At 42.1% G+C, this 16095-nt stretch overlaps 3 protein-coding genes across 3 annotated transcripts; 1 reads left to right on the plus strand and 2 right to left on the minus strand.

The window, feature by feature from the left end:
* Positions 1-1637: 1637 nt before the first annotated feature.
* Positions 1638-2021, plus strand: LOC306937695 (histone H2A-like; the record flags this gene model as incomplete). Its single annotated transcript, XM_079521603.1, has 1 exon — positions 1638-2021. The coding sequence occupies one exon, from the start codon at positions 1638-1640 to the stop codon at positions 2019-2021; it is 384 nt and encodes a 127-aa protein (XP_079377729.1).
* Positions 2022-2848: 827 nt separating this feature from the next.
* LOC306936237 (histone H4-like) lies at positions 2849-3561 on the minus strand (the record flags this gene model as incomplete). Its single annotated transcript, XM_079519729.1, has 2 exons — positions 2849-3142; positions 3541-3561. 2 exons carry the CDS (start codon positions 3559-3561, stop codon positions 2849-2851), a joined length of 315 nt encoding a protein of 104 aa, XP_079375855.1.
* Positions 3562-8916: 5355 nt separating this feature from the next.
* On the minus strand, positions 8917-9324 carry LOC306936046 (histone H3.2-like; the record flags this gene model as incomplete). The annotated part of the gene is made up of 1 exon (XM_079519467.1): positions 8917-9324. The coding sequence occupies one exon, from the start codon at positions 9322-9324 to the stop codon at positions 8917-8919; it is 408 nt and encodes a 135-aa protein (XP_079375593.1).
* Positions 9325-16095: the final 6771 nt, after the last annotated feature.

Genomic DNA, 16095 nt, shown 5'->3' on the forward strand with positions numbered 1-16095 from the left:
GGGCCAGTTTCGAATTGCAGCTGTCCGTAGGTGCCCTTTGAGAGCGGTTTTGAAGGAGTCAAGGGATTCACATGTCTTAATGGTAGGGCGTTCCACATTTTGGTGGCATAGGAGCGAAAATAATTTAATCCCTTGTTTGTGCCGAATCTGGGTTGTACATGGTTTGTCGTCGACCCTAAGCCATTCCAGCCTGTCAAAGTGGGCAGGGGTGTGAGGCCAAGTAGGAGCCTGACCAGTTTGTTTTGGGAGGTCTGGAGCCTTGTTTTAAGGGCCTTTGAGGTGCTGTGGTACCAAGAGGTGCATGCATAGTCAAAGAAACCTTGTATGAGGGCTCCTGTTAAGGTCTTCAAGGTGTTTTTGTTGACCAGTGAGGAGATCCTGTAAAGGAATCTTGTTCTTTGATTGACTTTTTTTATTACGTTGGTGGCTATTATCACCGGAAAGATTAGCCTCCAGGATGGAACCTAGGTAGGTAATTTCATCTTTTCGTGTGATAATATTGTCACCCACTCTAACCAAGAAGACATCTGCCTTGCTGAGATTACTATTTGATCCAAAGAGAATGGATTCAGTTTTTCCCAGGTGTAAGGATAGTTTGTTATCAATGAGCCAGGAGGGTCTTTTCAACCTGCAATTTGATAGACATGCAGATTAGATTTACAGTTTTACTGGTAGATTGCGATCTACGTTTTGGGCACTCCTGATTTCAATGATTTGCATGTTGATCACACTTTCAGTTAGATGCATTATTATTGTTATTCCAGATTAAATAAGACCAAGCCTTCTTAAATGAAACAAACTATACAAAAAAATCCCAGGAATTTAATTTTCACGTTTCAAATTGTGTCTGCTAAGCAAATGCCATATATGCATGCACTATTAAATGTCTACATACCTGGCCAACAGCATTAGTTATCTTAGCAAAAAGTTGAATATGGAATAAAAAATAATATACATCCATCTATATGAATATGTATCAAGGGAGATGACACAACACATTGGCAGTTTAATACATAATCTTGTCTTTAATATTCCTACACTTGCTTTGTGCAAGTGTTGATTGTGGAGTAAACTAAAATGTGCCTTGCACTTTTATGCACTGTGGTCCATGGAATGTGACACTACGTGTAGGCTAAATACAAGGATAGTGATTACCTTACCTACAAGTAATGCTTGCCTACAAAATGATTACGAACACAGTGTATATGTATGGAGAGAGACTGCTTTCTTTTAAATATCTTTTACATTTAGAATTATTTTACTCATACTATGCTGGGTGTTTCATTGTGTATGTATTGTCCTGAATGTATGCATTGACCTGAGCAAAACAAATTTCCCTTGTAAAATAAAGACTGACTGTCTCTCTCTCTCTCTCTCTCTCTCTCTCTCTCTCTCTCTCTCGACACCGTCTTTCCCAAGGAACCTCCTTCCTTGGGAGGAGCATTCACGCCTCTAGCACTGATTGGACGGGAGCTCAGTTCATACACTCATTCATTGGTGGGGCTCACAGCCTCACATACAGACAATACTAGGTTGTGTGTTGTTGAAGATATAAAAGGTCTCGCGCGCCTCTCTTACCACATTTCTCAATTTTCTTCGAGATTTTACTCCAGAACTAAACCTAAACCTACATCAAAATGAGCGGCAGAGGGAAAACCGGAGGAAAGACTAGGGCGAAGGCTAAGACCCGCTCATCCCGTGCCGGGCTCCAGTTCCCCGTTGGTCGTGTCCACAGGCTGCTGCGAAAAGGCAACTATGGCAAGAGAGTCGGTGCCGGAGCTCCAGTTTACCTCGCGGCGGTGCTCGAGTATCTGACCGCTGAGATCCTGGAGTTGGCTGGAAACGCTGCCCGTGACAACAAGAAGAGTCGTATCATCCCCCGTCACCTCCAGCTGGCCGTCCGCAATGACGAGGAGCTTAACAAACTGCTGGGTGGAGTGACCATCGCACAGGGCGGTGTGCTGCCCAACATCCAGGCTGTTCTGCTGCCCAAGAAGACCGAGAAAGCCGCCAAGAAATAAATGTGCTTCATTCGTTTAACAAACCCCACAAAGGCTCTTTTAAGAGCCACCCACTGTTTCCATGTAAAGGTTAATTTCCAATGTCTTTGAGGAGCACACTTCATAAATCACTGATTAATGTTACTAGCTCCGCTTAAATATGAAACTAAATAAGGCTGACTTTATATTTGTATGCGTAAACAGCAGCCAAAAGTAGTTTATAAATAGGGGACCCAATATACTAAAGAGGTCCTATATAATACTTTTAAATATAAATATATATATTTTGCTTTGGTCCTGTGTCATAGTTGTTGCTATTACGCACAGGTCTTATCTGTATTCATAATAGTACTTTGTCATTAATGTCATCAAATTGAAATAATGCAGACTATATGTAACTTTATGGGCCATGTCTACAGTTTGTACCAGTTATTTTTACGCACACTCAGCTACGTTCAGACTAGTCAAAGACTAAAGACTGCCAGGTTGCAACAGACTAGCATTTTTAATCAGCACAAACCAGTCGACCAATGAAACATTTATTTTGCCTAAGAAAAGCAAAATAAAGGTCACTCTGGACTAGACCATATAGAAATGGACCAGTCAGTAGCTTGCTAAATTAGTCTTGAAAAGTAAGGTGTATAAAGCTAGGGCATTGGAATTTTCGGAAACGGAAGACTTACTGTCGACGGATCATAGTAACAAATTTTGATAAACATTGCTTGTTTGACTAGTAAGCACAAATCTTCAAAAGGTTCTACAAATTTTATATGGAATCTGCTCTGTAGAGAAAGTGTGGGCGGCTCTTAAAAGAGCCTTTGGGTTGTTGGTAGATCAAGACAGCATTATTAACCTCCGAATCCGTACAGAGTGCGTCCCTGTCTCTTCAGAGCATAGACAACATCCATGGCGGTCACGGTCTTTCTCTTAGCGTGCTCGGTGTAGGTGACGGCGTCACGGATCACGTTCTCCAGGAACACCTTGAGGACACCGCGGGTCTCCTCGTAGATCAGACCGGAGATACGCTTCACTCCGCCACGGCGAGCCAGACGGCGGATAGCGGGCTTGGTGATTCCCTGGATGTTATCACGAAGGACCTTGCGATGGCGCTTGGCGCCCCCTTTTCCAAGACCTTTTCCTCCCTTGTAGAGATGTGACGTTCGTGAACGAGTCGGATCATTTGAACGGCTCTTTGAAAGGAACGATGGGATCCGGTTCACAGTAGGGAGCCGTTCCTTTTTAGAGGAGGAGGGGGGCAGGGGGGTTTCAACCAGGGCCGGTCATAAGCAAGCTGGCGCCCTAAGCAGGATACACTGGGGGGGACACTGGGGAGGCACTGGGGGGGACACTGGGCACTGGGGAGACACTGGGGAGGCACTGGGGAGTGGGGAGTCACTAGGGAGGCCCTGGGCAGATATTGCCCCCCCCCCCCACCCATCGGGAACGTCGTTCAAAAGAGCCAGTCTTTTGAACGACTCTCTGAAAGGAACGGATCCCAGAGATCCGGCTCCCTTCAAAGAGCCATAAATCCCATCTCTACTCCCTTGCCTCTTCCTGACATTTTGAGTTCAGTTGTCGTTAGAGATAGAAAACTGAGTGATTTGAGAGCTCAGACTGGCTCTTTTATGTGTGTTCGGAGGACGTAAGGGAGGACAGGCAGAGCGAGCTGCGTGGGCGTTACTATCCCCGACAGGCAGAGCGAGCTGCGTGGGCGTTACTAACCCCGCCCCCCACCACTCGCTCTCTCAATTAAATTAAATTAGCTTTATTGGCATGAATGTAGTAACTACAGTATTGCCAAAGCAGCAACAAATAAAATAAATACAAATATAACAGAAAACAATATCAAACATACAAATATAACATTAACTTACACAATACAATATGCAAATGATCAAAATGTACAGTATTAAAGTGTCCATGGTGTGTGAGTGTGTGTCAAGATAATGGTCACATTTAGTGTTGTTCTCTCTCACACACACACACACACACACACACACAAACACACACACACTAAAACTCTCTCTATATTCTATATCATATTATAATATATATTAATATGTATGTGATGAATTATCCCCACCCTTCCTAATGTTTTGTCAAATCTAGCCTCGACTAATTCATGCAAAGACTAAACTATGTTATTTCGATAGCATGTATAATATACTATATAGACTATATAGTGTATACTCATTCATTGATTGTACAGATATTCTACTGTTAGACAGATGTTATGTTCTCATCCTTGATGAAGTGGCAGCGGTGGCCGAACGGATAGCGGCGCGGTCTAGATACCGGAAGGTTCCCAGTTCGAACCAGCCGTCCGACACGTTAAAATTACCACCGCTGAAATGCCCTTGAACAAGGCATCAACCACTACGATGAAATGTGTTCTATGAGCAGGGCCTGGCTGGAAACAAGTTCTTGAGCTTAGCCCAGATACCCTGGGTAAATATAGATTTCATTTCATTTCATTTCATTTCATTTCATGACTATTTCTATGCATTTGATTAATTCGTGAGATATAGGCACAACACATGGTAATACATGTCTAACTTGACTATTTAAATTTGATGAGGTGGACGTGTTACTGTTTTTCTCTTTAGTTGTTGCTATTACATTTGTAATGGCACTACTCAATTAAAATGCTATTTCGAACAAAAAAGTGTTCATGGCCATAGCAAAACAGTGATTGATGGCTTCACAAATATTGATGTCAATATTTATTAGGGGTGGGGAGGATTTGCAAAATGTTATTTATCCAACTGAATGTATTGATTTGATTACGTGAGTAACTTTGATGTATCAATCTGATGACATGTATTCTTTATCTGATGCAATGTAATTCCATGCGTTGAATATTGTGTCCATATTTTTGCTCGTAAGGCAAAAAATCACACCCGTGTGAACTGAGTGGTGTAAGGTCTTATATAGCCTGTCTGACATAATGAAATCATGTCTGACGTAATGAAATCACACCCGGGTGAACAGGGTGAACATAGCAACCATGCTCATTTTTTCTGCAGACTAACAAAGCCAGTTGTAGGAGTGGTTTACACCACTCAAAAAAAAAAAAAAAAAAAATATATATATATATATATATATATATATATATATATATATATATATATATATATATATATATATATATATATATGAAAATGTATTAATATAAAGCCATAAGCTGGTTATTATTCCAGTGCCATGACGTAAAAAGTGAGGATAGTATACTCTCATAAAATAATGTGGTCGGACTCGGCTCTTAAAAGAGCCTTTTGTGGGTATAAAGATGGAGCAGGCTGTTTACTTCTCTGAAAGGGGCTGGACTTAAACACCACATGAGAACCATGTAGAGTCAACACACACACAGGCCTTCTTCTCTTGTGCCACTTGTGTTTTCTCCTCGATTAAAACAAGTTATAACAAACTACTGTGTATATTATTTAATGCGACAAAGAGCTGACCAGTTAACACACATGTGCCTTTCTATCATGAATGTATCTAAGATTAAAGCAGTGCACTCCTTTTTAGTAATAACCTCAAAACATCACCTGTCTAGAGTCAGATCAAAGTGTCGCCTTTGTAATTTTTCTTCTAAAATATTGTAAACTATGTTCTAATAACAACAATTCTCACAATCAATTTAGTAGACATTCCTGGTGACGTGATACCATAAACTATGATTTTGTTATGTCATCCGTTTTGCTATAAATATAATGTTTTCTGAACGCAGTAAACACACTCCAGTTCAAGGAAAGCATGATGGTGGAGTTGATCCAACTTCCAATGACAGAATGCCAGCTGTTGGAAAACTTGGTTAATTTTGGACAAATAACTCACTGTGATCAGAAAACTAAGAGTGTTTAAATCTTCTATAAACTGTATATGTATATTTGATTATGGAGACAGTTCTCAGATAGGCCTAGATTATGATGTGCCATGTTGCAAAGCAAATGTACTCATTGTACTCTGTATACAATACAAATATATATAGGCATACTTCTTCCCTAGTGCCATTTCACACATTTCCATTACAATTACAATGTATGCATTTAGCAGACACAGGGTGATTTACATTAAACTTTCAAAAAGCATGGCAATACATCACATACATAGAAAGTAGTAAATGCGTAAGCTAAGAACGTAACAGTGGAATATCTATATAATGACACTATACATATAAACTATACGTATACTACTAGAATTTCGCCGCCCTTTGGGCGGCGAATCCTAGTTCCGTTGGCAGCGCAATGGGAAGAAGGAAATAGCGGGATTTGACAGACTCCACTCCAGTATTGTGCCCTTGACATGTAGTAACGGATGGGTATTATTATGATTTGTTGTATTTTCACATCAAAGGAAATTAATGTAAATGAAAATAAGCAGACATGAAACTGCTGTTTACTGTTTTTGTTTGCTTACAATAAATTACTGTTTTTGGAAACCAAAAGCTGTTGAGAATGGAGCAGAACATACTGTAGTATATTTTTTGGGGGACCTTGACTGCATTATAGTAGGGCTACAATATTTTGGATTGCGGATTGCAGTGACGCCACATTGTTTGTTCGGGAACAATATTTGTAGTTACAATGAGGGCTACATGAGCCGAAGGGAGAGAAACACTTCGCCTCTCTCCAGTCCGTGCATATGGTGCTGGTACGGATCGCATCGCTGACTGACATAAACACACAGTTACAATTCAGAGGCACTTCAATGAGAAAACGCAACTAATAACGCTTGTGTGTGTTAATGTGCCCGGTGCTGACGTTAGTATATAATGTTTAGATTGTTTTCCTGGCTGAATAACAACGGATCGCATCGCTGACTGACATAAACACTCCAATTCAGAGGCACCCCGCACGCACACACACACAGAATCCATGCGACTCGGTGCGTCGCAGTTGTCATGTTTCCATGAATAAAACGGGTCGCGCAATTGTCGTGTTTACATGAATGAAACTGGTGGTGCAATTGTCGTGTTTGCATGAATTAAACGGTGTATTGATGTAATGGCGCCGCTGTCCATGCAAGTCCGAATCAGTGTGTGTGTGTGTCTGTGTGGGACTGTGTGTGTTGTGGAAGACGGGGAACAATGTTGCCAGGGTCGTGAATTGTAAGCGAGTTGTAGTGTGTGTAAGTAGCGTGGTGAATGGCTTTGTTTCTGGGTCTGTTTGCTTTTTTCTGGGCCTGTTTTCATAGACCTGGCAACAGTGGCCCGTGTGTGTGTGTGTGTGTAGTGTTGTGTTCGTGTTGTTCTTCTAATGTGTGTGTGTGTAGCGTGTAACTTCCGGTGTTGCAGAAACATAAAAGCTCTCGTGGGTCACGTGGTTGGCTTTGAGCGAATGGGAGAGGGGATGTAGTGTTGCCAGGTCCGCGTATGTTTCTGTGCTTGTTTTCATAGACGTGGCAACAAATTAGGCGGGGGTGTCGGTGCTTGTGGCGTGTTTGTGTTTATTATTGATATTGATATTGTTTGTGAGTCTGGACGGGAGCCGGCTGTAGTGGCAGTGTGATGACAATTTTTACGCGTGTGGTGTTGAGTGTGGGCGTGCTGCGCGACATGAGGAGATAGCCGTGGATCGACGCGGAGGGTAAGTCTGTGACGTGTTAGTGTGTTTAGTGGGTTATTGCAGTGTGTGTTGCAGTGTGTCAGACACTCTTGGAGTGACGTAGTAGCTGGTGCCTTTTTTTCCTGGGTTGGGAACAGCGTTTTGGGCACACCTTTTCAATTGTATAATAGATGCTATACTATAAAGTGCTGTGACTACATACAATGCAATTATAGTGTTGTCTACATAACATGCTATAAGTCTGTATCAAATGCTATCTAAGGGGGTAGGGTAAGTGCTACGGGCCATGATGGAGTATATATATATTGGGAGTGAGGCTGCAGTTCTGATTGTAATGGGAAGTGCATTCCATAGTTTTGGAACACCATTGATTGATGTTCTGTGTAAAGCACATTAAATTGACTTGTTGAAATAAAATGGCTTTGCCTTTCATAGTAGTGTGCCCCCCCTCATTGTGTTATTTAGAACAAAAGGAGTCATGCAGAACATTGGGCCACACAACTAATAGTCTTCATGCAATACACCAACACAAGACATTTTGTAAGATGTGTTTATCACACTTCTACAGTATATAGAAAAACACCAACATGTGAGTACATGCTTTTCATTAAAAGCAAGTGGCCCATTTAGTCATCCAATTTTACTTTATTTTAGTTTTTCCTCCCAGAGACGGGCCATCATTGACAAAATCCACATGCTAAAACCTGGCACATGTTAACTCAATCACTATAGTAACAATGCCACACCAAACTCTTGTACCAGACTCAGTTATTTTAGCTCCTTTATTGGTGTTACATTTGTTTGATAAATAAATATTGGCATGAATATTAAGAAAGAATAATGAGTCCTAAAACCTGAACATAACTGGAAAATAAATCTCTTTGTACAGAAGAGTCTCATTCCAGGACTATGAATAGCTGCTGGTTTTGGTGTGAAGCATCATGTTTGGTTCAACACAATGGAACAATGCCTCCCGTCCCCCACAGGGTGGAGCTGAATGGGAGTGATTGAGGTGATTTAAATCACGCATTAAATCAAATTATTTCAGTTAGATGCATTATGATTAGTTTAGTAAATTAGATCAGTAAGGATATACTCTAAGGTAAGGACAGACCCAAAAGCCTCCATATATATTATATACATGTGTAATGAATACAATTCTCTACATAACTGGTTAAAAGCATTAGTTGTAGCAGGTTATAATACACGTTGGGTGTTTGTAATACATGTTGAGATAATCAGTTATAGGCTAATTGTCCATCTACTATTACAAGGAATAATTTCTATTCAAATAACACTTTTGGTGGCTCTTACAAGTTTGGGGGTTTTGGCAGTGACAAATTAGTCTAAGCACGTTCTCCGCGGATACGACGGGCCAGCTGGATGTCTTTGGGCATGATGGTCACCCTCTTAGCGTGGATGGCGCACAGGTTGGTGTCCTCAAACAGACCGACCAGATAAGCCTCAGCAGACTCCTGGAGAGCCATTACGGCGGAGCTCTGGAAGCGCAGGTCGGTCTTGAAGTCCTGTGCGATCTCCCTCACCAGGCGCTGGAAGGGCAGCTTGCGGATCAGCAGCTCGGTAGATTTCTGGTAACGACGGATCTCCCTCAGAGCCACTGTACCGGGACGGTAACGGTGAGGCTTCTTCACTCCACCGGTTGCCGGCGCGCTCTTGCGAGCTGCCTTGGTGGCGAGCTGCTTCCTGGGCACTTTGCCACCGGTGGACTTACGAGTCTGCTTGGTTCTTGCCATTGTATCTTGTTTTCTTCTAAAAAATGATCATTGCAGCGCAAACTGCTGTTTTTATTTGCTCTTGTGGTGTATTATGAATCATAACATAGGCATAACTACATGGTTAGTCACAATTGTACATATAACTTTAACTTCTGCAAGTCTGATCTCACTCCAGTGTCTCACCAAAGTGACCCACTAGAACTAAAGGCTATCTGTAGGTAGGGTCTGTGACCACAGGCCGTGGCTTACGGCAGCTGTAAACATACCTAGGCTATCTTTGGGGTCTGTTTCAACATCTTTTATTACTCAGTATGCTTTACAGGAGGTTAACAGTTTGACTCTATGCATTATATTACTACAGTGCCTGTCACAGGTGGGGGTCTTTTGACTTCCTGCCACACACACACACAGACAAAGGTGACACCCACTGCATGTTATATTGGTATAAAGAGATGGGACACAGAAGAGTGGGGAGGTTGGTTGGTTGGAGTGGGAGAACGGAGAGGACAGGCTTGGCCTGGCCTGAATGCTGTATGGAATTGATGCTTGATGACTTGATGCGTGTAACTTGATGTAACTATGGGATATGCCTTGATTGAATAAAAGAAGGACTTTGCCTGGATATCGCGACTCATTTCATGCTATAGGAAAATAAGGTTATAATCCACGGACCTGTTTAAGGAAAGATTCCACAAAGTGGTGCGAAGACCCGGTGTTTTTGGTGCATTTTTGCTTCAGGCAATGAGAGCCAGTGGACAAGATTTTTCAGTCTAATAGGCGATGGGTGAGTTAAGTTCTTGATGACGTGGAGGATCTGGAGATATTCTACGCCACAGACACCGGACCTGCGAAGGATCAGTGGATTTCCCTTAATTTTTCCTTTTTTTGGAGTGAGTTTTGCGACCCCAAGACTGACGAGGATGATGGACACAAGCTTTGCCACTCTGGTGTTGAGGCCTAGTGTTACGTGAGGAGTGAGCTTCTGTTAGGGAGTTTAGGAGTTGAGCGGTAGTGTGTGCATGGTATGAGTTGAGCGATAGTGTGTGCATGGTACAGTATGATTGTGCGCGTGTGTGCTTTGTTTGTTTGGTTTTGTTTGTTTGTGTCTGTGAGTCTCTGTTCGTATATGTGTTAGTGCTGGTCGATCATCGTTGAGCTGTGGTTAGGTGCCAAATATTTCTCAATTAAGTATTTTGTTGCTATTTTAATTGTGCGGTCATTGGTAATTTTTCTTGGCTGTATAAATTGCTGTTGTTCAGTGACTTACACGTTTTTTGGGAGTGATTTGGCATTTATTCATTGATTCACCGTTGCTCTCCTGGTTTGCAGTAAAGAGGGACGGTGTGCGTTCTTGTGTTTCTCTTCTGGGGACACACACTTACACACACGCTGGAGGGGCCTTCCTTTTTCTCAGGGCATAGTGGGGGAGAATTTTACTTTTTATTTGGGTATTTCTGAAACGTGTGAAACATGTTTCAAAAGGGGGGAGTAATATAGATATTAAATTGGGGATTTAATTCAGGTTTAAAATTAAATTGGCTTTAATTTGGGGTACAGCTAAATTTAGAAGGTAAATGAGAATACATCTCTCATTGTAAATCATCACAGTTAGGATATTTCATTTATCCTTTGTAAAATTAGATAGTTTAATTTGGATTGTTAACCCTAAAGGTTTTTATTTTAGTCAAAAAAGATATAGTCTGCAAAAGTAAGTTAAAGCCACAGCAACTGTTGCTTACAAGTACCTGTAAATGAGGACAGTGAGTGACGTGGGTGTGAAATGATCAAGGGGGGTCTCTTCCCTAAGTCAGTGAGTTGCTAGTCTAAAAAATATATATAGAGGCATTTCTATATTTATTTTTTGAGTTACAGACTATCTGTGTAGTTTGTTTTTCTCATTTCTTTATGTTACACTGTCCTGTGTGAATGGTGTGACAGAGAAAGTATTGCATGTTTTCCTTGGAGTGAGTTTGTTGACTATCTACTCATTCTTTGGGGCTAGTATGCAAATGAGTATGCATGTTGGTGACTGTGTGAGGTGAGAGGAGACATGCATGAGTGTGTCACCCAGAATTTATGACAGTGAGTGAGATTATCTACAATTTAGTAGTTATGGCTGCCACTCCAAAAATTGCATCAGCGTTGGCCTGACAGGCCATGGCCAAAAGAGGGCTCTTTCGATGTAGAAGTCCTTAAAATTATGAAGACTATTGTGTGTGCGTACAGAACAGATCAGACGACAAAAGAGAGAGCAAAGCAAAGGCAAGAAGAGCTATCAGTTTTAGACTTGTTTTGTAAAGAAGGTCGAAGACGAAGATTGAAGATTCAAGTGAAAATGGGTCGACAGCTGAGAACGAGCCTTATTGACAGTGAGGACATGAGCAGGAAATTGTTCGTACCATTGTCTCCTGTGTCAGTACTGCCCGATGAGAAGATTTCCGCTGATTGCAGCACAGACAACCAGTGCATTGACACTGAGGGTCACAGCAACAACTCAGCACAGACTGAGGTGGACAACAGGGACGTGAGAACATCTGAGCAGTCAAAACCTGGGCTACAAGCAGACTGTATTAAAGAGGAGCTGGGATCTGTCCGGCGCCTGAAAATGGACTTGATCAGTGAATTGACTGTGTCGACGAGGGCACACAGACATTTTCTGCGTATGGTTGAGACGCAGTTGAATGAACTTTCAGTGAGGGAGAAACAGTTGATCGGTGATCTCAGTGACAAGGCTGCGCACAGCCACAGAGACAGTTCACGTGGAGGTGATGACGTCTACAGAAGGGCAGCCCGCCCTGGCGCGGACATGAACATTGACTCTGATTCTGACCCACTTTCTGATTGTGACCCTGACGCGGAGGTTAGGCCTACACAGACCGACCGGAGGAAAAGGATTCAAAGTCATGAGAGGACAAGTGGGAGTAAGAGGACGAGGAAAGAGGACTTCAACGAAAGTGAACAAGAGGAGGTGGTGATTGCGCCCATTAAAATACTGCCTGTGGTTGTCCGAGGACAGAATCTTGACTACAGACCATGGTCTAATATGGACATGACGGACGTGGTGACAAAGTTGCCGCCACTGCAGGAGGGGGCTTACGCGTGGATGGCCAAACTCGACGTACTTATGGTGGGTTCTCAGCTAACCGTAGGGGATATGAAACAATTATTAGCACACCTTGTGGGAATGCAGATGTTGAATAGCCTCCTGATCCGTGCGGGAATGCAGGCTTATGTCAACACCGCTGTAGGAGACGCAGATTTGTATGTGGGACACAAGGGGTTCCTGGATCGTGCACTAAGGGAACTTTACCCCACAGACCTCAATCCTGACAGGATTTTGATTGACTCTTTGGCTGACAACGAGGATCCGCGTTCATATGTGGACAGAGTCCACCAGACATGGATGGATGTGACAGGAAACAATGCCAGTGGTCCAGGTTTCGAGCGGCCCATTGTTAGGGGCAAGATTATGAAAGGTTTGCCCCGGTCCGTGCAGACTAAATTAGAGGAGATGGTCTCCCTTTCAACCCTGTCTTTGGAAGCCTACACAGACCATATTGCTCATGCTGTGGAAATTCACGGGGAGAGAATGGAGTGTCAGCAGGCCAAAGCTTTGGACCTTGTTCGACAAATGAATGAGAACACGGTGTCACTACAAGCAGAAAAGCTGAAAAAGATTCAAGGAGAGAGACTGATTCAGCCAGAAGTTGCACCTTTTCAGCAGCAGCAGTCAGAAGTGCTGCCATGGAGAATGAGGGCATCACCAAGTCAACAACTGGTGTCATCCTATCAGTGGGCTGCACCATGGGGAGTACAGTCGTATTCTTCAAAGCAAGGATATAATCCGCAGACACGTCATGGGCCAGAGAGCTGTAGACTGAAAGGAGTTTGTCATAACTGTGGAACATTTGGTCATTTTTCTGGACAGTGTGACCAGGGACCACAGCGAGAGACTCTGAGAGGCTGCACGCTGAGACGCCCCTCTCTGTGCTGTTGAAAGCACATGGCTTTTGATCTGTCACCTAGCTGTCATCTGACACTGACCTTTTCTAGATATCTAAGAGCACTGAGGAAATGTATTGTCACCCCATTTGTGCATTTGGCATGAAGGACGGATATTTTGCTTTTGACACTTTGAGGTTTAGTTTAGGGAAAGAAAGACTTTCTAATGAAAAGGGGTACTTCAGTTTAGGAATGAAAAGATTTTGGTTGATTTGTTTAAAAATAATAGTTAATGGTAATAATATGAGTTCATTTTAGATAACTTCCTTAAGTATCACAGTGAAATCCAATTAAAAAATGAGAATTATATTCTAGTTAGTAATACAAATGTTGTTTAATTGTTAGTTGAAAAAGAGAGGGAACCCGCACACTCATATGCTCCAAAAGATAAATGTATTGACGACGTTTCGAGCCAAGGCTCTTCATCTGGTCAAAACTGTATTTGAAACTCACCATGAGTATTACATGTTAGCTCTTAGTTTGTGTGCAACTTTCCGAATCAGGGGTCAGATGGATGGTTTCTGCAGGACCATTCATCTGTCCATTATTCCATGAAAGTTGCTCACTAACTAAGAAGGGGGGGAGAAGGGAATATTATTCTTATTACAGGGATCAGCCTCTCTCACCCTCTCCCTTGCTCAGCTGGCAGGGGGGAGGGGGGGTATTTGTGTGTCTGTGAGTGTATTGAAGTCCTGGCCAGGTCTGTTTGTGAGAGGATGAATGTTGGGGAACAAATTAAAAATAGTATAGGAATTAGTCTAGGAACAGCTCACTGGTATTCTACTTTAATTTATTTTATCTGGGTGTGAAAACAAACAGCTTCGGACTGATAGTCTAACAGATGTCAAATAACATAGCTTTTGATTTTGTTCATTTTGTTTTAGGTTTGATTTTACTGATTTTGTTTTGAGTTTTTGTGTTAATATTACTGTTTTCAGTTTCTGAATAGTGTCCAGGGGGGAAGAGGTACCTACAAAGGGGATTCAGTTTCAGGGTTAGTTGAGACTATTTGGGGAGTTTGAACATTTGGGGATTTTTGGGGGAAAAGGACAAAAAATGATTTTTTTGGACAAAATGTATGATTCATATTTTATACTAATAGTATTAAGGACTATTAGTAGGGGGGAATATGTGGTGTATTATGAATCATAACATAGGCATAACTACATGGTTAATCACAATTGTACATATAACTTTAACTTCTGCAAGTCTGATCTCACTCCAGTGTCTCACCAAAGTGACCCACTAGAACTAAAGGCTATCTGTAGGTAGGGTCTGTGACCACAGGCCGTGGCTTACGGCAGCTGTAAACATACCTAGGCTATCTTTGGGGTCTGTTTCAACATATTTTATTACTCAGGATGCTTTACAGGAGGTTAACAGTTTGACTCTATGCATTATATTACTACAGTGCCTGTCACAGGTGGGGGTCTTTTGACTTCCTGCCACACACACACACACACACACACACACACACACACACACACACACACACACACACACACACACACACACACACACACACACACACACACACACACACACACACACACACACACACACACACAGGGACAAAGGTGACACCCACTGCATGTTAAATTGGTATAAAGAGATGGGACACAGAAGAGTGGGGAGGTTGGTTGGTTGGAGTGGGAGAACGGAGAGGACAGGCTTGGCCTGGCCTGAATGCTGTATGGAATTGATGCTTGATGACTTGATGCGTGTAACTTGATGTAACTATGGGATATGCCTTGATTGAATAAAAGAAGGACTTTGCCTGGATATCGCGACTCATTTCATGCTATAGGAAAATAAGGTTATAATCCACGGACCTGTTTAAGGAAAGACGCCCTTGTTCTCTGATTGGTCAGTGGTCAGGAACCTCCTTGTTTGGGGAGGTACCATGCATCACTGGCACCGATTGGATGGGAACTCTTACAAAAGTCATAGCGTATGGAATAGTAGTTTCCAAAAAAATGAACAAAGAACATACTTTATGTTATATGACATGTTGTATGAAATGGGGCAAAAAATAAGCATTTGTACTTGTGACAAAATAACACATGACGCAGGGATGTAGGCCTATACAATAAAATCAAACTTTGTTATACTTAATTGTCTATCAGAAAGTATGGAGCTTAACGAAATAATTAACATCTAATTCACATTATATATTCACACAGCATATCATGTGGCTAAACTTATATTTGGACATGAAGTTTTGATTGTGGACTAGAACTTAATGTGCATTGAACTTGAATATAGGCACTGGAATCCATGCAATGTGACGCTAAATGTAGGCTAAATGTAATGTGATTTCCTACAAATGTTTACTACCACATAGTCTGGTGTATAACTATGCTTACTTTCAAGACAAAGTCAAAGACAGTCAGTTTATAGTTTATAATAAGAAGCTCATACATGGGCGTGGCTTCTTATTTGAGCGGTCTGGAAGGTTCTTGACATTTTTTCTCTGCAAAGTTAAGATAGAACAAAAAGGGCGCAAACTGCTGCTTTTTATCTCATTGGCTCTGAGACCCCGTCTCTGGACAGGAACCTCCTTCTTTGGGAGGAGCAGTTTATGTCACTACTACTGATTGGTTGGAAGCTCATACATACGCAGCCCGCGCTCTCATCCGTTTCTATGATTGGTGGTGCGCACAGCCGCACATACAGACAATACTATCCTCTGTGTTGTTGAAGAAATAAAAGGTCTCGCGCGCTGCTCTTCCACTCCAGCACATTTCTTTCTACGATAGTCAACTCCAGAAATAAACCTACAACAAA

Source organism: Electrona antarctica (assembly GCF_951216825.1).
Source record: "Electrona antarctica genome assembly, chromosome: 14".
Lineage (NCBI taxonomy): Eukaryota > Metazoa > Chordata > Actinopteri > Myctophiformes > Myctophidae > Electrona > Electrona antarctica.